Raw genomic sequence first — 23,129 nt, forward strand, 5'->3', positions numbered from 1 at the left:
CCTACCACCTAGGCAACAGCAGAAGTCTCCGACGTAGAGAAGCAGGGGAGAGACACACGAAGCGAGAAGCTGTACGGCCGTAATCCAGCAGAGTCTCCGGCGTAGGGAGAGTCAGAGCGGGATGCCGAGGCTCCACCCCCCCCGAACGCGTCATTGCGGCGCGAAACAAGCGCGCGCAATTTGAATTAATCATAAGTACACCCCTTCGCCCAATGCGGCGCAGCGGGGGTTAATAGATTGAGGGAGGAGCGGTCCGCCGGCGGGTGCTGCGGAGAGCGCAGCGGCCATGGGCCTGAATTAATATGAGAAGCGCCATGAGAGGGGCGCCGATAATTGTAGGTGGGTAGGGGAACGCAGCAGCCTGCAGCCCCCTATGCGTCTGCTCCTCAAACGGAGAAAGAATTCCCTAGCCCCCCAGAGTCCAAGATGGCCCCTAAAAGGAAAAATGCCCCCAGCAGGAAATCCTTCTCAAGCTCACCCAGGTGGCCTCAGAAGCGCCACAGGCAGATGGCACGGAGGGAGGGAGGGAAGGGGGGGGGGGGGGGGGGGGAAGGTGGATGCAGGCAATACTTATCTGCTCAGTATGCTCCCTCGATGTCAGGACCAGCAGGGATGCACCTCTTCAGACTTCTGACTCCAACCTAGGAGAACAGTGCTCTGGTGGAGGGTAGGCAGCAGGTGTCCCAGCAGCTGGTGGGATGCCAGAGCTGCAGGTCGAGCCTGGATCCACTTTTCTTCTGTGGGGGAATGGGAGGTAGCCAGGAAACGTCAGAAGACAGTGGCAGACACTCCATGGGGGCCAGGAAAGCGCAATGCTGACCTGCGTCCCCATCTGGAAACAGAAAAAAATAACAAACAGGAGAAGAGTAAGTGTCAACCTCCTTGACCGGACACTAAGCAAACACTGAAGTCCTCCTGGAGGAGCCTGGGGGTATAGCCTGAGGAGGAGGAGCTTCTTTTTTGCATAGTGTCCCTCCTAGTAATACCTCTAAGCTATACCCATGGTCTGTGTCCCCCAATGGAATGTACGAGAAAAAGGATTTTACGGCGAGTACAAAAAAATCCAATTTTCTCGTGCATGGCATTGGGGGACACAGCACCATTGGACGTCCCAAAGCAGTCCCCGAGGGTGGGAAAAGAACAGCCATGCCACCGGTTGGGCATACAGGTGCGGGAGAACCATGTGACCCAACAGGAGAAAAGCACGGAATAGGCAAGAAGCCTCATACAAGGGAGAAACCCCAAGGAAGCCACAGTGAAGACTGCCAGCGCCCCAGGACAAATGCATGGCAGAAAGTCCCGAATGCAAGAAGGCAGCAAAGGGGAACACCCAGCTCAGCCGAAGGCTGGAGAGAAAGTAGGACAGCACCGCGTATTGGAGCTACCTAACATTCTAATTGTCTCAGGCGAAAGCACAAACACCCTTAAGGCCAACCCCTGACAGTCCAGAGGAGCAAGGAAACATGGAATCACTGAAGGCCAAACGAGTGAGGGAAGCCATAGCAAGGCTCACATGTGAAGGGAGCAGGTCTCCCCTCACCGCAAAGCAGGTGAGGAAGTTAAGCGCCCTATTGTGAGGAGAAAATCCCAAAGGCGCTAAGGGAAACCGCCAACCCTTGGAAGGGGAGGGGGTTGTAAGTAAAAGCCAGGAAAAGAGAAAAGATAAGACCTGCATCCCAAAACCATGAGACGAGGAACGAGCCTCTGAAAATAAAATATCGCTGAGAAGCGCAAGACCGGAGAAACTCTGGCCAAACGAAGTATCAGGGAAAAAAGGGGACCAGATGCAGGCCCAGGAAATCTCAGCAGGGACACACTGGAGTGAGGGAAGCCATAGCAAGGCTCACATATGAAGGGAGCAGGTCTCCCCCCACCGCAAAGCAGGTGATGAAGTTAAGCGCCCTATTGAAAGGTGAAAACCCCAAAGGCGCTAAGGGAAACCGCCAACCCTTGGAAAGGGAGGGGGTTGTAAGTAAAGGCCAGGTAAAAAGAAAAGATAAGATAAGACCTGCATCCCAAAACCAGGAGACGAGGAACGAGCCTCTGAAAACAAAATATCGCTGAGAAGCGCAAGACCGGAGAAACTCCGGCCAAATGAAGTATCAGGGAGATGCAGGCCCAGGAAATCTCAGCAGGGACACACTGGACTGAGAGACATGGGAGGAGAAGGGGAGTACTCCCAACAGTCTAAGGAGGAAGGTTCTACAAACAGGAGGAAGTCCCTCCCGAAGGAGACCATAAGGTGGAAATGCAAACCGTAGCACTAAAGCACTCAACACCGGGTACTTGACGTGGGAGGATGGGAAGATAGACACGAATCCCAAAAGGTCCACAAGGCTATTGGAACTCACAAGGGGAACAATCAACCCAGGCCCCTCCCAAACAACGATCATGATACAGAATCTGTGTGGTCAAATAAACGGGGACAAGGAATCTAGAAAGGAGTACCCGGTATGAGCTCACAAGGAACCAGGAACTGAATCACCAGAGGACAACAAAAAACAGAATATCCAAGAAAAAATGAAAAGAACCACCATAGGGAAAGGAATTGGCCATCGACAACTAGCCATTCCAAGAATAGTGGCTAGCAATCTGCATACATTGTCCCGGGGAGGGCAAGTACAGCTGCTTGGGTTGTACCACTAAAACAACAGACACCCGTATGCATAAGAAATGGCGAAGTCGCTATTACAGACTTACATACTGCATTATACATAAAAAGTACCGATCCACAGCACTGTTCGGCGGGAATGTCGGGAGTCAGACACCCACCAATCTGATATTGATTACCTATCCTGAAGATAGATCATCAGTATCATAACAGCGCACAACTAGAGTTGGGCGATATCAAAAATATTCCCACGATAACGATATTAAGAAATTTATCGCGATAGCGATATATATCGCGATAAATACCCATTTAGAAGAAAAAAAACACTTTGAAACGTTATACTGTATGGGGACTACAAGGAGACATTATACTGTATGGGGGCCAGCCACAAGGAGACGTTATACTGTATGGGGGCCAGCCACAAGGAGACGTTATACTGTATGGGGGCCAGCCACAAGGAGACGTTATACTGTATGGGGGCCAGCCACAAGGAGACGTTATACTGTATGGGGTCAGCTACAAGGAGACGTTATACTGTATGGGGCACTGGGGCAGCCACAAGGAGACGTTATACTGTATGGGGCAGCCACAAAAAGACGTTATACTGTATGGGGGCCACAAGGAGACATTATACTGTATGGGGACCACAAGGAGACATTATACTGTATGGGGACTACAAGGAGACATTATACTGTATGGGGACTACAAGGAGACATTATACTGTATGGGGACTACAAGGAGACATTATACTGTATGGGGACTACAAGGAGACATTATACTGTATGGGGACTACAAGGAGACATTATACTGTATGGGGACTACAAGGAGACATTATACTGTATGGGGACTACAAGGAGACATTATACTGTATGGGGACTACAAGGAGACATTATACTGTATGGGGGCCACAAGGAGACATTATACTGTATGGGGGCCACAAGGAGACATTATACTGTATGGGCAGGCAGCAGGGCACAAGGAGACATTATATACTGTATGAGGAATACAAGAAGACATTATACTGTATGGGGACTACAAGGAGACATTATACTGTATGGGGGCCACAAGGAGACATTATACTGTATGGGAGCCACAAGGAGACATTATACTGTATGGGGACTACAAGAAGACATTATACTGTATGAGGACTACAAGGAGACATTATACTGTATGGGGACTACAAGGAGACATTATACTGTATGGGGACTACAACGAGACATTATACTGTATGGGGACTACAAGGAGACATTATACTGTATGGGAGCCACAAGGAGACATTATACTGTATGGGGGCCACAAGGAGACATTATACTGTATGGACAGGCAGCAGGGCACAAGGAGACATATACTGTATGGGCAGGCAGCAGGGCACAAGGAGACATTATATACTGTATGGGCAGGCAGCGGGCCACAAGGAGACATTATATACTATATGGGCAGGCCGCTCAGCAGGCAGTGGGCCACAAGAGTCACTATACTGCATGGGGCCACCAGGAGACATTATACTGTCTGGATTTGGGCACTACACTGTAAGGGGGCCACAAGGTGACATTATACTGTATGGGACAACAATTTGTAGCCCCTCCGCCATCAGTATAATAATGTCTTGTGGCCCCCATACAGTAATATCTTCTTGTTGCTCCTGTATGTGGGCAACAGGGAGACATTATAGTTTATCAAGTGCCATCACCATGTGCAGTGCAGCTCGCAGGCAGGGCCAGGGCCGCAGAAGACAGACAGTACAACCTTTATTTCTGACACCTGGGCCGTTAGGGTCTCTCACTCCTCTTCCCCCACCTTGGCTTGGACACGGACTGCTGACTGACTTTGCGCGCCTCGCTCCTGTGCACGGCCAGTGGGCGGAGACTTGAATATGGGAGCGCTTACTGAAGGGGACAGAATCCCTTTAAATTCTTGTACACTTAACCCTCAATAAAACAATAAAAAATTTTTGTTTTTTTTAACTCCTATGTGCCACACAAAAAAAAACTGCAAAAACTATTTTGGTAGCCCAAGAAATAGTTTTACGACAGCTGAGTTTGGTGCAAATGCTGAACATGTCCTTTCTTGGCGCAGTCGTAGTAATAAACTGCAGCCACATGAATGGTCATCAATCTGAGGTAGGTTTTTGCGCAGCCACCGAAAACTGATCAGTTTTGCCCTAATGCATTCTAAATGGAAAAGGATCCGCTCAGAATTCATCATTTTGCCCTCCGTTCAGTCACCATTCCACTGGAGGCGGAAACCAAAACGCTGCCTGCAGCGTTTTTCTGTCCGCGATGCTTTGCGGAGCAAGACGGATCCGTCCTGGCACAAAATAGAAAACCGATCCGTCCCCCATTGACTTTCAATGGTGTTCATGACGGATCTGTCGTGGCTATAGAAGACATAATACAACCAGGATTGATCCGTTCATGACGGATGCATGCGGTTGTATTACTGTAACAGGAGAGTTTTTGAAGATCCATGACGGATCCGCAAAAAACGCTAGAGTGAAAGTAGCCTTACACAGAGGCTGTGCCAAACTCAAAAAACTCAATGTGAACGGCCCCTGGAAGAGTTTGGACCATTACACTGCCACGTATGCAAAAAGCGTCTGGTCAATTAGGACCAAAACACTGGTTGTTAATGACTTCAATTTCTTTCATGCGTTTAATTCCACAAGTTTATTACTGTAATTTCCCCATTTTACTGATCTTTAAGATGATAACATTAAAGACTTAGCAAACAATTAACACACTAAAGAAGACCAGAAAAAAAGGAGTTTACCCCTAAGGCTAAAGTCTCACAACCATATGTATTTTGCGTTCCGCTAAAAATACGGATGACGTCCGTGTGACATACATGTTGCATCCGTGTTTTTTTTTCGGATCCATTGTAACAATGCCTATGCTTGTCTGCAAAACGGACAAGAATAGGACATGTATAAAAAGTAGATGGGCACTCAGCAGTCAGAGTCACATAAAATTCGAAAAGTTCAATTTATTAAATTCATGAGATAGATACATTAAATAAAAATGTTAAATACAGGCAACAAGGTTAAGAACAACAACTGTGCAATAGATGGCCCAATAATCGCCTTAAGAATGCAGCCGAGGGATACAGGCCCCTCACAGATGATGAAGTAGAAAAATAAAATCAGATAATATAAACAGGGCACTTCGATATTCACCGTTTCATAGAGTATATAATATTAGCCATATTCGTGGCGTCCCACGTTAGAGGCTTATTTCGAATATCATACACAACAAACAGCAGAGAGTATAAGTTGTCTGGGCTGCACAACCCGCATTGCTCCAAACTGAAGTCCGAGACACGTGGGACGCCGAACACGCACTTACCATACCTTGCAGCGTACAGTCCTCCCGCTAATGCAGAGGCTACTGGTGGACGGCTGACAGAGAGACGGCATCTGAAGAGATAAGTACATACTCTCCGCTGTTTGTTGTGTATGATATTTGCAATAAGCCTCTAATGTGGGACGCCACGAACAAGCTAAATATTATATACCCTGTGAAATAGTGAATATCGAAGTGCCCTACACATGGGACTGTCTGCACATATGCTGGAGTTTTTTATGTGACCACCCCATATGGTATATAAACTGCTGGTGATTTAGGACTGGTTATATTACTAGCCATCTATCTATGGTCATTAGATTAATGGTTTTTAGTTACTAATTGTTCTTATTATCTGATTTTATTTTTCTACTTCATCATCTGTGGGGGACCTGTATCCCTCGGTTGCGTTCTTAAGGCAATTTATTGGGCCATCTATTGCACAGTTGTTGTTCTTAACCTTGTTATTTAATGTATCTATCTCATGAATTTAATAAATTGCACTTTTAGATTTCTGTGACTGACTGCTGAGTGCCCATCTACTTTGTATACAAATCCTTGATACTTCTTTATTGATTTGAGTGCATCAATCCTAGTTGAAGCACCTAGCCATCCTTATTATTCGGTGAGCCGTCCCATATGAACATTATTTATATCAAGAATAGGACATGCTCTACATTTTTTGCGGGGCCGCAGAACGGACATATGGATGCGCATTTTTTTTTGTGGACCCGTTGAAATGAATGGGTCCTCATCCAATCCGCAAAGAAAAAAAAAGAAAAAAAACAGGACGGACGCGGAATCCAAATACGTTCGTGTGAATATAGCCTAAAGTTGTTCATCAGGAAGTCCAGTCTGGGTAATTATTGCCTCCCTTCCCCCCTGACCATGGTGCACTTGGTGGGGCTGAAGGGATTTTTTGCCAGAAGACATTTAAGGAGATTTATCAAAACTGGTGTAAGGGAAAACTGACTTAGTTACCCACAGCAACCAATCAGATTCCACCTTTCATTTTCCAAAGGAGCTCTGAAATCTGATTGGTTGCTTTGGGTAACTAGGCCAGTTTTCCTTTACACCAGTTTAAATAACTCTCCCCCATCAGCTTGGGTTACAATAGCTATTTTTGCCATTATGTTACTAAAACATAAAATACTAAGTTTGGCATCCAAATATTTTACCATCTTATTAAACTTATTATTCATCACTACTTTTAAATTCATACTGTTACTCGCTCTGCCTCTAGGCAATGGAGAGAGAAACTGGGAGGGGGGCAGGGGAGAAGAAGGTTAACAAGAGCTGAATGCAATGGACTCCTGGGAAATGCAGGTCCTTGTACATCATGTGTGACGGGCTGCTGCTGCCCACAGACAGTGAAGAGACAAGAGCAGCTGAGGGGTGAGAAAGGTTGAAAATGACACTAGAGAGCTTTCACATTGATATAGTCAAACTAATGGTGTACATTACTCAGGATATTCATTTTGTTTTTGTTTTTTTTAACATTCAGGGGATAATGACTTTAAATGCTCTATGATACTTCACAATTTGTTTTTTTACCAACAGTTACAAAGATTTAACAAGAAACCCCCCCCCCTCCCTTTTATTTGTGGAGAGCATATCACTTTTATATTTATTACACTACAAGTGGAGAGCATATCACTTATATTTAGTACAAGTGGAGAGCATATCACTTTTATATTTATTATACTACAAGTGGAGAGCATATCACTTTTATATTTATTATACTACAAGTGGAGAGCATATCACTTTTATATTTATTATACTACAAGTGGAGAGCATATCACTTTTATATTTATTATACTGCAAGTGGAGAGCATATCACTTTTATATTTATTATACTACAAGTGGAGAGCATATCACTTTTATATTTATTATACTACAAGTGGAGAGCATATCACTTTTATATTTATTATACTGCAAGTGGAGAGCATATCACTTTTATATTTATTATACTACAAGTGGAGAGCATATCACTTTTATATTTATTATACTACAAGTGGAGAGCATATCACTTTTATATTTATTATACTACAAGTGGAGAGCATATCACTTTTATATTTATTATACTGCAAGTGGAGAGCATATCACTTTTATATTTATTATACTACAAGTGGAGAGCATATCACTTTTATATTTATTATACTACAAGTGGAGAGCATATCACTTTTATATTTATTATACTACAAGTGGAGAGCATATCACTTTTATATTTATTATACTGCAAGTGGAGAGCATATCACTTTTATATGTATTATACTACAAGTGGAGAGCATATCACTTATATTTATTATACTACAAGTGGAGAGCATATCACTTTTATATTTATTATACTATAAGTGGAGAGCATATCACTTTTATATGTATTATACTACAAGTGGAGAGCATATCACTTTTATATGTATTATACTACAAGTGGAGAGCATATCACTTTTATATTTATTATACTACAAGTGGAGAGCATATCACTTTTATATTTATTATACTACAAGTGGAGAGCATATCACTTTTATATTTAGTACAAGTGGAGAGCATATCACTTTTATATTTATTATACTACAAGTGGAGAGCATATCACTTTTATATTTATTATACTACAAGTGGAGAGCATATCACTTTTATATTTATTATACTACAAGTGGAGAGCATATCACTTTTATATTTAGTACAAGTGGAGAGCATATCACTTTTATATTTATTATACTACAAGTGGAGAGCATATCACTTTTATATTTATTATACTACAAGTGGAGAGCATATCACTTTTATATTTATTATACTACAAGTGGAGAGCATATCACTTTTATATTTAGTACAAGTGGAGAGCATATCTCTTATATTTATTACACTACAAGTGGAGAGCATATCACTTTTATATTTAGTACAAGTGGAGAGCATATCACTTTTATATTTAGTACAAGTGGAGAGCATATCACTTTTATATTTATTATATTGGTTTAATGACTATAATAAATGTGATGTAAAGTACATACACCAGTTTTTGGCACTTACGCATTTAGCTCAGCAAATCTGTGTTCTAACTTCTTTCTCAGCCCTTTCAGCAAAATCACACACTGCGCTCCACATCTCCATTGAAACAGACTTATGACATGTCAAAACAACCTATTGTAGGAATGTCCACTTCATCTGCAGATAAAGCTAAGGCCAGCACACCTCACTACACTGCTAATGTGACAGATGCCGCTGGAGAAGACTGGACATGACGTACCAGATGTCAATCAAGTGAAGTGGGGGCCGGACTGGGCATGATTGTCCAGGAGGATAACTCCCACCCTCATGGTGGTGGAATGGGGTGGCTTAAAGGGATTCTGTCATGAGATTTGGGGCCTATAACCTAAACATATGGCCAGGTCCCTACTAATACCCTGAATCCGAAACTGACCTTCTTAAATGTGCCTGTGGCTCTATTAGCATATAAAACAGGTTTTTATAACCTGTCACTCACGTACCAAATGTGTCCAAGGGGACGTCTCATTATGCAGGGTGCCCGGCTGCAGCCGCCTTCCGACTAGAAATCGCCGCCCTCCCTTTCAATAGAGCCGCCTACTTCACCTCATTGCCTCCTCCGAAATCGTCCGCTCTCCTCAGCCAGATCCCGCGCGTGTGCACTAGGTATAACCTGATGCGCCCGTGCGGACTCCTGGCAGCGGCCTCGTTGAGCGAAGTGCGCATGCACTGGCAGGCGCACTTCGCTCAAACCTGCCTTGACCGCGCTATTGCAGCCATCCAACCTCTTACAGCCGGGTGCAAAGCTGTTCGGAGCGCACAGGCTGCTTTTCTACAGAGGCTCCCTTTTGATCTATTTCTAGTTATACCTAGTCCGCACGCGCGGGATCTGGCTGAGGAGAGCGGACGATTTCGGAGGCGGCGCTGAGGTGAGGGAGGCGGCTCTATTGAAAGGGAGGGGCGGCGATTTCTAGTCGGAAGGCGGCTGCAGCCGGGCACCCTGCATGATGAGACGTCCCCTTGGACACATTTGGTACGTGAGTGACAGGTTAGAAAAACCTGTTTTATATGCTAACAGAGCCACAGGCACATTTAATAAGGTCAGTTTCGGATTCAGGGTATTAGTAGGGACCTGGCCATATGTTTAGGTTATAGGCCTCAAATCTCATGACAGAATCCCTTTAAGATTCTCTTTTAATGCTTTTGCTCAGTCTACTGTTGATATTCTCACATTTCAACAAATAAAAGACATATTCTAACCTTAACTGATGCTTGTAAGTCCTGTACCTCCTGTCGAAGCAGCAATAACTCCTCTCTAAAGAAAGAATGAAAAGGCATATTATACACTTTATAGAACTGGTCTAAGAACAACGTCAGTCACTGTACATTCAGTTAAGGATACATTCACACAACCGTGTCTAATCCTTTGTTTTGCGGTCCGCAAATAACGGATCCGTGTATCCGCATTTTATGAACAAATGACCTCAGTTTGTGTTCCGTATGTCTTCCGTTTTTTACGGTCCGCAAAAAAAAGAAGGGAAAAAAAAGAGAGAATTTTTGTTTTTTTTATTATTAAGGCCTTCAAAAATACGGAAACAGATCCGCAAAAAACGGATGACATATGGAAACCATTCCGTAGGTCATCCGCAATTTGTGGATTTATTGACTTGAATGGGGCTGCGGACCGATCTATGCAGACAATAGTAGGACAAGCTTCATATTTTTGCGGACTAGAAAGGTGGAAACACGGATGCGGACAACATACGGAACATTGTCCGCATATTTTTGCGAAATAGATGCGGATAAAATTATTGCGGACAAGATTTAATTTTTTTTTAACTTCTTAGGGTATAGGACGTTCTGATTGATTTTTTATGCCGTTCACCGCATGGGATAACTAACTTTTATAGCTCAGGTTGTTAAGGATGTGGTGACGATACCAATCATGTGCATTTTATTTTATACTAGACATTATACCAGTTACAAAAACGGGTGCTAGAATTGGCCGGTGCGCAGAGCAATCATCACACTGCTTTCCATAGACGGCGCAGGCGGCGAGTGGGGCGGCGTTGATCGGCCAGCACTCAGGGTGTGGGCGGTGCGAACGGTGTGTGGGGGCGGCGTTGAACGGTCACTGGTGGCTGAGGCTGGTGGCACTCACTAATGGCTGAGACGACTGACACTGACTGGTGGCTGAGACTGCGAGCACTGTGACTGGTGGTGCTGAGACCACTGGCAGCAACTGGTGGCTAATACTGATGGCAGCAGCAGCTGCTGTATCGGTGTCTGACAGGACTGTAATGGCGGTGCTTCTGTTTCATTTAATGGCAGCGCTCAAACTGACACAGCACACCAATAATAACGGCGTGCTGCTGTGGGCGGTGTGTGTTGCACCCTGTGTTTATTGGCCTCTGTAATTGTGGGCGGTACCAGCGGCGTGTAGGACAGCGGTGTTGCTGTGGGCAGTTCAGGAGGCCTGAGGTGCGATGTGTTTTTATTGGCCGTCGGCACGCTAAAGTGGGCGGTCGGTGCAATTGTGGGCGGTAATTGCGGCGTGTGTGGTGGCTTTGATGTTACCGCGCTGTTGCTGTGGGCGGTTCAGGAGGCCGGAGGTGCGGCGCGTTTCTAATGGCTGGCAGCGCGCTGATGTGGGAGGTCCGGGTGGCTGTGTGGTGCGCTGCGATTCTATTGGCCAGCGCATCGCGCATGTAACTCAGCGCATAGCGCATGCACATTTAACTTCGGCACATGGACACAGCGCAGGCACAGAGAGATTTTATTATATAGGATTTTCCATTTTTAACGAACTATAAATGAGTGGATACCAGAAAAAGACATTTTTTTACTTGAAATTGTTATTTACTTTTTAAAGTCCCACTGTTAGGCTTCTGGAGATGGCACACCCGGGTACTTTGTAAGGCCTTCGACTACCATAGCAACCATCAGGATCTTGTGATCAAATTGCAGGAGGCAGATAGGTAAGAGAGGGAGTTTTCAACCTCTGTAAACCACTTAGATACCGCGGTCGCTACTGACTGCGGCATCTAAGGGTTTAAACAGATGGGATTGGGGCTAGCACTGATCTCAGCCATTGCTGCAGAGTGTCAGCTGTATGTTACAGTTGACACCCACAGTTCCTGAGCTGCTGACATGGCGAGTTAACGTTCAGCTGGCCATGTCATATTTATGGCACAGTGCGCTAAGGGGGTTAATAAAGACCCATTTGTATAACTATGGCTGAACGCAATAAAAAAAATAAACCCTTAGAAAACTCCAGAATTTCCTCTGTTGGTGTCTTCACACAGACATAATTCTACAGTGCTATGTAAAGAAAACATTAAGATTTAAAGCTTTTTATCAGAACAAAAACATTCCTCCATTGCTTCTAAGGTTTTTTTTTTTGCAAAAACAATTTCAAAATGAAATGGATTAAATAATGAAAATGAAAGGTTCACAATAAAAATAATCCAAAACTGTACAACAAAAACACCTTTCTGCAGAAGAACTGATATCTCCTCCATGACCAAGATCACTACACGGCTCGTGAGAAGCTTCATAATGTTTAAAGAGTTCCTCCGCTGTTCCATGGGATTTCATGCAGAGTGGACAAATGAAACCCTAGAAGAAAAAAAATTATAATAGTTTTTCATGATACAACCTCAAATTGTCTTACATTATCCACAAATTAAGCACAAGAGAAAAGAGAGAGAAAAAAAAAGGGCCATTGTCTTTAGGGTAGGTCCACATAGAGCAGAAAAGATTTGCAGCAAATTCACCAGTGGATTTTCTTGGAAATCGTAAGTGAATCCAAAATTATATGTGTAACATGCTGATTGTGCTGTGGATTTCATCAAATAATATTTTTATTTTTTTTTAAATGCACTGCACAAGAGTTAAATTTCATTTCAAAAGTCCCATAGCACTTTATGACACAAGCCGTCATTCTCTACAGGTGGACCTCGCACATATTGGACATTTATGGGATATCCTATCGATGTGCCACAAACGTCCAGATGAGACAACCCTTTTGAGTACCAGGCTGCATTAAGAAAGGGGTATTCACATGTGGACATTTATGGCATATTAATACGATCGGTGCGAGTCCTACCTCTGGAATCTGCTCCTATCTCAAGGACATGGCCCTAAAGTGAATAGAGAGCAGGCTGTGCATGCACGGCCCCCCTCCCCATTCACCATGAAGGAACTTCCAAAGATACAAGTTTTCTCCATTCACGGCAGAGCCCCCTATTGACATGCCAGAAATGTTGAGTAGGGACACCCCTTTAAGTGGTTAACAGATACGCATCCCAGGAAACTTCGATAAGTTACCTAAGTTTTACTATTTTCCCAACTGGACTGATGACACCACCGTGAAAATGACTGTAAAATAGTAGTCAACACTTGAGGCTGGGTGAGAAATCTATTTGCAGCTTTACACTGTCTAGTCTAAGTTTACACCACCTGTAAATTGGATTACATGTACTACAAAAAAGGCACCGAAATGCTGGAGCGTTCTTGGCACACACAGGCACATTTAAGAGAGACCCTCTTCCTAAGTCACACCTCATTTCTATTAAACCAATGCCACATTGCGTGACAAGGCGGAAAAGTTTAGGAAAAAAAAAAGTGTCTAAAATACTTGATAGATGCAACGCAAAGCATGTACGCCAGTTTAATAGTAACTTTTTTATGTTATATGTTATGTTTTTTTTCCTCAGAAAAAAACATATGCCCTGGCCCCTTTCTTGTCGGAAGAACAATAGGATAGCGTTACTTGCTGTTCCCATTGAACAGGCTTTCCGGGTCCACCTCGATAAACGTGAAGTGGTCCAATCTTCTCTAGTCTATGGCAATCTACTGTAGGCCCCCTGGAAGCCATGTCTGGAATTAAAAGGTAGACCATTTAAATTAATGGTTGGACATTTAATACATAGATGGTCGGTGACCTGACGGGGTGTATGGTCAGGGGTCATCTATAACCCTTCACGTTTAACCACAGATTTTGAGCAAGCAGAACAGCAAGATTCCTTGAAATAAAACTATGTCTCAGTGATAAGCAGCGCTCGGCGGCATGACCGAATTACAAAGTGGATGCATTTAATTGGCCGTGAAAGTGAATTATTCACAGAACGTATGCATGTAGAACACATTATTGCTATGATACTGCATTAGCATCCTGGAAACCAGACAGTGGTATTGAAGCCTAAAACCAGCTTAGTAATATCACAGGGATGTGTGCCAGAGGACAAATAAGAACGTATTATAAAAAAAAAAAAAAAAAACAGGGTGGTACTTTCAAGGATTAAAATACTAATCTGAGCTACTTTCCTAGAGGACTGGACGCCAATATGCAAACCAGTGGCGATTATATAGGAATATAAGGCCAGGTGAGATTATATCGCTACTGCCTGGCACGGTCAATCAAAGCAGTGAGGGAGGGGCTGGACACAGGAAGGAGCGGGGCCTGGGAGAGCAATGGTGACACCCTCACTGCACCAAAGGACTAATTGACATATTAGGACAAAGTGAGATATCCTAGGAATGGGGCCACAGTTGCACAGGGATGTCACTGGTGACAAACTCCCTGAACAGCAAGTCTGGTTTACAGGCTAAAATATCAGGGAAGTGAATTATAAGCAGTTACCAAACCGACCCCATGGGAGCAACATGGACAGAAGAACGTCCCACGTTGCTTTAAGAGCTGCTGAACAAGTGAATACAGTTCCACATGTGGACATTTACTTCCCCCCTTTTTTATTGTGCCGATACATTTACATATCTATATATGTACAGTACAGACCAAAAGTTTGGACACACCTTCTCATTCAAAGAGTTTTGATGTCATGACTATGAAAATTGTAGATTCACACTGAAGGCATCAAAACTATGAATTAACACATGTGGAATTATATACATAACAAACAAGTGTGAAACAACTGAAAATATGTAATATTCTAGGTTCTTCAAAGTAGCCACCTTTTGCTTTGATTACTGCTTTGCACACTCTTGGCATTCTCTTGATGAGCTTCAAGAGGTAGTCCCCTGAAATGGTTTTCACTTCACAGGTGTGCCCTGTCAGGTTTAATAAGTGGGATTTCTTGCCTTATAGATGGGGTCGGGACCATCAGTGGCGTTGAGGAGAAGTCAGGTGGATACACAGATGATAGTCCTACTGAATAGACTGTTAGAATTTGTATTATGGCAAGAAAAAAGCAGCTATGTAAAGAAAAACGAGTGCCCATCATTACTTTAAGAAATGAAGGTCAGTCAGTCAGCCGAAAAATTGGGAAAACTTTGAAAGTAAGGGCTATTTGACCATGAAAAAGAGTGATGGGGTGCTGCGCCAGATGACCTGGCCTCCACAGTCACCGGACCTGAACCCAATCGAGATGGTTTGGGGTGAGCTGGACCGCAGAGTGAAGGCAAAAGGGCCAACAAGTGCTAAGCATCTCTGGGAACTCCTTCAAGACCATTTCAGGGGACTACCTCTTGAAGCTCATCAAGAGAATGCCAAGAGTGTGCAAAGCAGTAATCAAAGCAAAAGGTGGCTACTTTGAAGAACCTAGAATATGACATATTATCAGTTTTTTCACACTTGTTTGTTATGTATATAATTCCACATGTGTTAATTCATAGTTTTGATGCCTTCATAGTCATGAAAATAAAGAAAAAACTCTTTGAATGAGAAGGTGTGTCCAAACTTTTGGTCTGTACTGTATATATTTTTATTGTGCCGGCCTATTGATATTTTTATTGCTACTGTTTGCTGCCGATATTTATATCCTAATAGGAGGTTTTACTGTGGCATCTATATGCATTTTTAGATCCAAATAAAGTATATATTTATGTATTTATTGATTTGTTGGTGGTCCTAGTATTGAGTGCCCCCCACACTCTCTCTCTCTTTTTTGCTGATATATATACGGGCGGTGGGTGAGCCTGAGGGGTGTGCACGTTTTCATCTCTGCTTTGGTGGGTGAGCCGCTTACAGTTCGCTTCTCTTTATATCATTTAGGCTAGTTTCTGGCGTAATAAATCTGGCGAGCAGCAGAGGCCACACCCCTCCCTCTAAGCCCAGCCCACTTTTTTCCACTACTTTTAAAAAGTTGCAAATGATCATCTGAGACTTTTTACACAATAGTGGCATAAACTGGATAAATGCCCCTCAAGGTCTTTGTCTCCATTTATGTACAAAGCTACTATAAAATTAGAATTTTTAATGCTGTAGTTTTGCACCGTGCTTGTCAGTTTTCAAAAAAAGGGGCAGCTCCTAGTTATCCTTCATCTCACAGGTTTCTTGGCCTTTTGTGGCTACCACTGAAGTGTTTTAAGGATTATTTGAGAGAAAATTAAATTTACAGCAATGCAAAGACACAATGCTTTCATAGGGGGAAAAAAAAAATTCAATACCTGCTCGTGTCTTTCCTCTTCCCGATTTGCAATCAACTTCAAAAATATTTTTACAACATAAGAAATACGTACATGGGCTACTTGAAACTAGGAATTCATTCTCGGAAGAGCAGCATTGCTGGTGGCAGAGGTGCATGACCGCCACTCCCCCCTTCCCCCCCGATGTATGTTACTCATTCCACTAAACCAAACTACACTGCGTGAACAAGGACTAAGGAGCACAATAAGGCAACTTAGTGTATCAGTATGAAGTGTGTTAATGTAGCGAATTCCACTGTTACAGGGGGAGGTGCCTCAAGAGAAGGGGTTGTCCTAGGCGGAAAATCCTTTTGTTCACAAACCTAAAGGGAATCTGATCTGGGACTAAGGCTACATGCACACGACAGTGAGAAACAGCCGTCACATGGTTGTTTTAGAACCATTGCTGTCTACGGAGCTATTCACATGGGCCAGTGAATAGCAGGAATCAAAAATTAGGACATGTCCTAATTTTGACCGTTTTCATGGCCAGACTGACCCCATTGAAATCAATGGGACTGTTTTATCGGCCGCTTAGACAGGAGTTCAGCTGTCTAATGGCTGTTAAAAACGGGTACACTATTTCAATATGGCCTTTTAGGGGTTAAAAAAAAAAAATCACTCGCCTCATCCACTTGCATGCACCAAGGCAGTTGCTCCCCTCTTGATTCTGAAGGACCTGCCGAAGGATCTGCACTCAGCATGATGACATCACCACATGATCATGCTGGCAGTGTGTGGTGACGTCATCAGGCTTAGCTTGCTTCTGTGTGGGCAAGTGGATGAGGTGAGAGATTGGTTTTTGTGTTTTTTTGCTAAAAACAAACATTAAAGCTGTGTACCACTATAGGGGATATTGGGGGCCACTATGGGAAACATTATTACAACTGGCAGCCACTATGAGGGGACATTATTGGGGGTATTTTTACTGCTGGGGCCACTATGGGGGGCATTATTACTGCTGGGGCCACTATGGGGGGCATTATGGCCACAATGGGGGACATAATTACTGCTGGGGCCACTATGGGAAACGTTATTACTGCTGGGGGCCATAATAGGAGACATTATGTATACTGAGGCCACTGCAGGGGTGGAGATTTTATAAAAAAAATATTTTTTTTTAAAAAAGCCAAGAAAATGTATCCATTTTTAATGGCCATGAAAAATGGATGCAAATTCAGCCATTAAAAACAGACGGCTAGAAAACGAATTCACAAATGGTTGTAAAATGGCCATGGTCTGTTTTTTCTCACTGTCGTGTGCATGTACAGTACATGTATTATATCTAACACATGAGTAGCATTGCAGATAAGGAATCCAGATCACAATTTTTTTTTCATTTATGGACAAAAAAATATATAATAACTTAGAAAAAAAAGGAAATTTGCACTGTGCATCACAGTTTTGACATGAAAAAAATGGTCAGTCTGTAAAAAGTTGAAAAGTGTCAGAATAGTTGTTAACCTAAGAAAACTCTACGCAAAATCCCACAGAGACATTATTTATGACGCTTTATAAATGCTCCAACGAAACAAATTATCTGTCATTATGTTGAGAGGATAAAAGAGCCATAGACAACCACCAAAGAAATATAGGACGTGAAATGCAAAACGGCATCATGCAGATCTGGAGATAGAGGATAAGGTTTTATCATTTCCATCGCTTAGGTTTTCTAAGATACGATTCAATGACAGAGAAACCAAACACACCCAAAGCAAGGCGGGGGTGGGGTGGGGGGGGGCTATATAAATGATGAAATATAGAGACCCACAGTGGCATCGGGAGGATCACTGGATGGCTGCTGTCCCCTTGATCCCGACTCCACGTGCTCGCGCTGGTAATGTTCAGCGAGCTCAGGGGCAGTGACATACATGCTCATGCATACAGGACAGATGAACCCCTGCGGAATGAATATATTAAACGCCATATTCAATATTGAAAATGATTGCAAAGGGACCCAAGTTTATACTATGAGCGTACATCAGCGGGAGCAAATTATAGGTCCCAAAAATACAGGAAATGGATATCTGAGGGAAAAATAAGTCATGGAAGCGCTACGTTCATTTTAAACTTTCCGCCAGAAATTAGAACCTGAAAAAATATGTACTGAAATAGTTTATTCAGACATTTAGGACAAGCTATGAAATAAAAGGCATGAATATGACTGGCCAAACACTGGGGAGTTCTGTCCATTATGACAGGTTTTCTCCAAGTGAAGAGCGGTATCTGCAGGCCAACACTTGGGCATAATTATTGGAAGTAAAGGGTCACAAGTTAATAACGTGCATACCTAGACCTCAGGAAATAGGAAATACATAGAAAATGGGCAATTTACCTCAGAAGTACTTTCATTGTTAACAGTGTTTCCAGGAGTGGCAGAAGGTTCCGATTCTGAATTCTGAGCTCCAACTCTCCCAGGAGTCTAAAATAAAGAAAGAGATAATATAGTACACACATTACATGAAGAGAGGCAAATGAGAACTTATTACGTAATATACAAAGGATGTGATATATACGGCACAGTCACATGACAGTACAAACAGATTAAGGGCTCATTCAGACCGTATACGTTTTTGTGGTCCACAAATTGAGGATCCGCAAAACACGGACACCAGCCATGTGCATTCTGCGGAAACTACCAACCCTATGATAGAAATGTCTATTCTTTGCGGACAAATACAGGACACACTATCTTCTTTTGCGGGGCCACGGAACGGAAGTACAGATGCGCACGGTACGGAACGGATGTGGAGATACGGTCGTGTGAATGGGACCTTACTGTCAGTTTTTCATGGTCACAAAGTGTGCATCTATTTTCTGTCTGTTTATCTGTTTTTAATGGCCATTTTGCATCAGTTTTTAACAATGGATGAATTTATTTTTATTTAATTTTTTTATCCCAACCACTGCCAGTTCCCTCAGTATACATAATGCCCCCCAAAGTGACCCCTAGTATAAGAATGGCTCCCATATTGCCCCTCAATATAAGTAATAGCCCTCATAGTGTCCCGTAGTATAAGTAATAAGCATATTCATTGTACAGCACTAACTGAGGGCTACGTACCAAGGAAAGGAGGAGGCAGAGGTGGTAAACTGCTTCATCTTCTCCCCGGGTCCTCAGCAGACTCCTTCCAGATTGTAAATGTACAGTCCTCTGGATTAAAGCCCAACACCAACCACTATACATGTACAGAGCTTGGTTGCTATGAGAAGCTGCAGTACGGTGGCGGGGCTAGTTGTAAATGGCTACAAGACTGTAAATTCTTGGTCGCCATCTGGAGTTCAGTATATATAATATAGAAGGTTTCCCCTTCTGAGATACCTGCTCTCTTCCTTTTTGGAGTGGTGGGAAAAAAAGGAATCTCCCATATGGGGGGTTTAAAGATGGCTGGTTTTGCCCTACCAGGCAGGGTGAGGGTTAGGGAACCCTTCTAGAGAGGCTCGTCCTAGAGGTGAGATCTGCACCTATAAGACATTTATGGCACATACTGTGCATGTGCTAGAAATGCCTGTAATGGGAATAGATAAGTGATAAGTTGTCATTCTGAGATAAGTGCTATATGGCTAATGGGACTTCAAAATATCTGTGTAAGACCCGGTAACCACCCAAACCACTCAACTCTTCCTGAAAGTACTTTTTCCTCACATTAAACATCACTTATGTGTTTAGGGAAAAAAAAAAAAAAAAAAAGAGAAGGTGCTACATGTTAGATAACTGGAGACTCCAAAATGGTCAACATCACAAGAGTCCCAAGTCCCCTTACCCTCTTCACCAGCATGCCCACAATGTGAAGGAGTCAAGCATGCATAAAGCCTCTCCATACAAACTATGACAGAAGTGGCAAACCTATGGCACAGGTGCCAGAGGTGACACATATGGTGTACCAATATGCCTTAGACTTTTCCTGCCATTCATGAAAGGAGCAGCACTGCAGTAACCAGTCAGGACCAATACACAGTGGATGGAGATGTAGTTCCTAAGCCGGGTACTGGAGCTCCTGCAAACAGCTTAAAGAGGACCTTTCATGGTTTTGTATTAACGGAGACAAATACCTTTACTTGCGGGGTAACTCCCGCTGATGCTGCCACCCTGCCTGATTTTTTTAAAATATCGCTCCTGCACCCCGCTGTGCCCCCCTGTATTTTTCGGTACAGGGAAGAGGAGATGCCAGGGTTTCTCAATGGGCGTCTCCTTCTCCCGGGCCGTGCCGCAATCCAGTCAGAGCGGAGAGAGTCACAGCCAGGGAGAAGGTGAGTTTTTTTTCTCCCTGGCAGGGTGGCAGCATCAGTGGTGGGTACCCCGCAAGTAAAAGGTATTTATCTCAATTAATACAAAACCATGAAAAGGTCCTCTTAAGTCAGTTATCAATATAAATAAAAGAAATTAAAATCGAGATATATAAAAAAAATCAATGCCATACATAAGAACCAAAGTGCCTACTCAAGAACTGCTCTGCCTATTCAACCTATTCAGTTCTCCTTCCACACATTCCATAAACATGGCCGGTCCTCGACCCTTCCCACATTTCTAATCCAGGTTCCCAAGTAGAGTTTAAATAATAAATAACTCTCCCCCCTCCTTCAACGAAGATCATAAGTAGCAACAGTTCTTATCCGACAATCCAGACAAATCTAGAAGTTAAGATGTAGACAAGACTCAAGAAGCCTGTAGGATAACTCAAGGATTTGCTTCCAGGATTAAAAGATTAGTGTCCGCTGATTTCATGAAGAATATATCTGAATAACCGGGGACCAAGACTGTTTTAATCACTTTGGCTCCTTGGCTTCATGCATGTGTTTAGCCCCAATGAGAAATCTGGACAATGTAGTGTTCTGTAATTTTTTTGCCGTTATGTTCTGCTGGCTCATTGGCAAAAAAAGATGAGCAAGTCAGGAGTTATCTTTGGCAGATGTTGACCGCACATGATTTTGTAGGTTACATCTGAGAAACAAAGCAATGTTGTCACCCTAAACTCCATCACTCCTATCATTACTATCAGTCTAATCCTTTACAGAGGCTGTCCCAAGATATACACTAAGGATGGATGATGTGTAGGATTGGTAGGGGATCATGCCCCAACCAATCGAAAGAACAGGGGTCCTGAGTGAATGGAGCAGCAGTCAAGCATGCATGCTCCTGCTCCACATAGTCTTTGCCTGTCCCATAGAGAATATCTCCGGCGGTCTCACAGAAAAGGAATGGAGCGTCAATATGCACGCTCGACCACCGCCACATTCAATGGAGGGATACAGAACCCCCATTCTGGTGGACAGCTGATAAAGGATACAGTACATCATAGAGCTTGGGATAATCCATGGAACAGCTCATCTCTCCTAGTTCTGCTGAAACCACATGTATGTTCAGCGCAGAGTAATCTGTCAGGAGTTCCCCATACACACTGAACAGTAAACAAAATCTAGTGCTGTGTGTGGAGGCCTTTAGTGTCTGCGGGGCGGCTCACTGGTGTGGGCAGAAGTGTCTGCGGGGCGGCTCACTGGCGTGGGCAGAAGTGTCTGCGGGGCGGCTCACTGGCGTGGGCAGAAGTGTCTGCGGGGCGGCTCACTGGCGTGGGCAGAAGTGTCTGCGGGGCGGCTCACTGGCGTGGGCAGAAGTGTCTGCGGGGCGGCTCACTGGCGTGGGCAGAAGTGTCTGCGGGGCGGCTCACTGGCGTGGGCAGAAGTGTCTGCGGGGCGGCTCACTGGCGTGGGCAGAAGTGTCTGCGGGGCGGCTCACTGGTGTGGGCAGAAGTGTCTGCGGGGCGGCTCACTGGCGTGGGCAGAAGTGTCTGCGGGGCGGCTCACTGGCGTGGGCAGAAGTGTCTGCGGGGCGGCTCACTGGCGTGGGCAGAAGTGTCTGCGGGGCGGCTCACTGGCGTGGGCAGAAGTGTCTGCGGGGCGGCTCACTGGCGTGGGCAGAAGTGTCTGCGGGGCGGCTCATTGGAGTGGGCAGAAGTGTCTGCGGGGGGCGTAGACAGAAGTTAAAACATGCCCTAAAATCCATGAAGTTTTCAAAAACACTGTATGAATATCCAACCATGGACTTAGTCACATTTTCGAATTAGCATAGGTAATCATAGTTCATACAGCAAAAGTTTAATTTATTTTATGATTAATAAGATATGCGCCACCCATGCCAAATAGTAAGACTGGATGACTGGCTACCTGACTCACCCAATCCCAGTATCAGACCTGTACGTGTAGCTGTATTGTGTAATAGGAATAACGTACAATTTCGTGCTGAACTGAAGGCTGGGTCAGGTCTACAGCATGTAAGCAATTCATGCCGTGAATGGCATTTCCCTGCGAGAATCCAGCACAATCTAAAGTCCACTGATCAGTCATACAAAGCAGAGCGGCCATAAACAGGCGAGGCCCTCTGCTCAGCCTCTCGTGACCCCAGGAAGCAGGAGACGGAATTTCCCAGGTCGTGAACACGTTTTGATTCTTGTTACCTCTGCCAATCCTCCACCTCTGGAGTGTAAATTTTAACACTGCAGTTCAGGGCTTAAATCAAGTTCTGGATTATCAAATGTTTGATAAATAAAGTTTTTCTTTAATATTAATTTCAAAGGGGATTTTTTAACAGACATGGTATATGGGTATAGAGTATGTGTTAAAAGTCTGAACAGAGCGAGTCCAGCTGCTGGTACCCACTAACCAGATGACTAGGCATGCGTGTCCAATATTACAAAGAGTTTGAGCTATGGTTTCCATTAAACCAATTATAGTGCCACTATGGCGCATGCGCAAGATTTCTGCACAGTTTTGAG

General features: G+C 43.9%; 1 protein-coding gene across 5 annotated transcripts in view; it reads right to left on the reverse strand.

The window, feature by feature from the left end:
• EEA1 (early endosome antigen 1) overlaps nt 1–23,129 on the reverse strand; it is a 142,496-nt gene that overhangs the window by 104,349 nt on the left and 15,018 nt on the right. For 3 of the 5 annotated variants that reach the window (XR_005774383.1, XM_040408787.1, XM_040408783.1), the window contains exons 2-5: nt 18,695–18,781; nt 18,131–18,259; nt 12,422–12,549; nt 10,192–10,246 (exon numbers count right to left, since the gene is read on the reverse strand). Coding sequence is in view for 3 of the 5 variants with exons in the window: in XM_040408787.1 (XP_040264721.1) it covers nt 10,192–10,246; nt 12,422–12,549; nt 18,131–18,259; nt 18,695–18,781 (399 nt within the window). In the remaining 2 variants the exon portion in view is untranslated. Of the gene's footprint in view, nt 1–10,191; nt 10,247–12,421; nt 12,550–18,130; nt 18,260–18,694; nt 18,782–23,129 lie in introns of those variants that run through there. The other 2 variants (XM_040408794.1, XM_040408801.1) reach the window with 2 other exon arrangements.

The sequence above is a fragment of the Bufo bufo genome, chromosome 1 (assembly GCF_905171765.1).
Source record: "Bufo bufo chromosome 1, aBufBuf1.1, whole genome shotgun sequence".
Taxonomy (NCBI): Eukaryota; Metazoa; Chordata; class Amphibia; order Anura; family Bufonidae; genus Bufo; species Bufo bufo.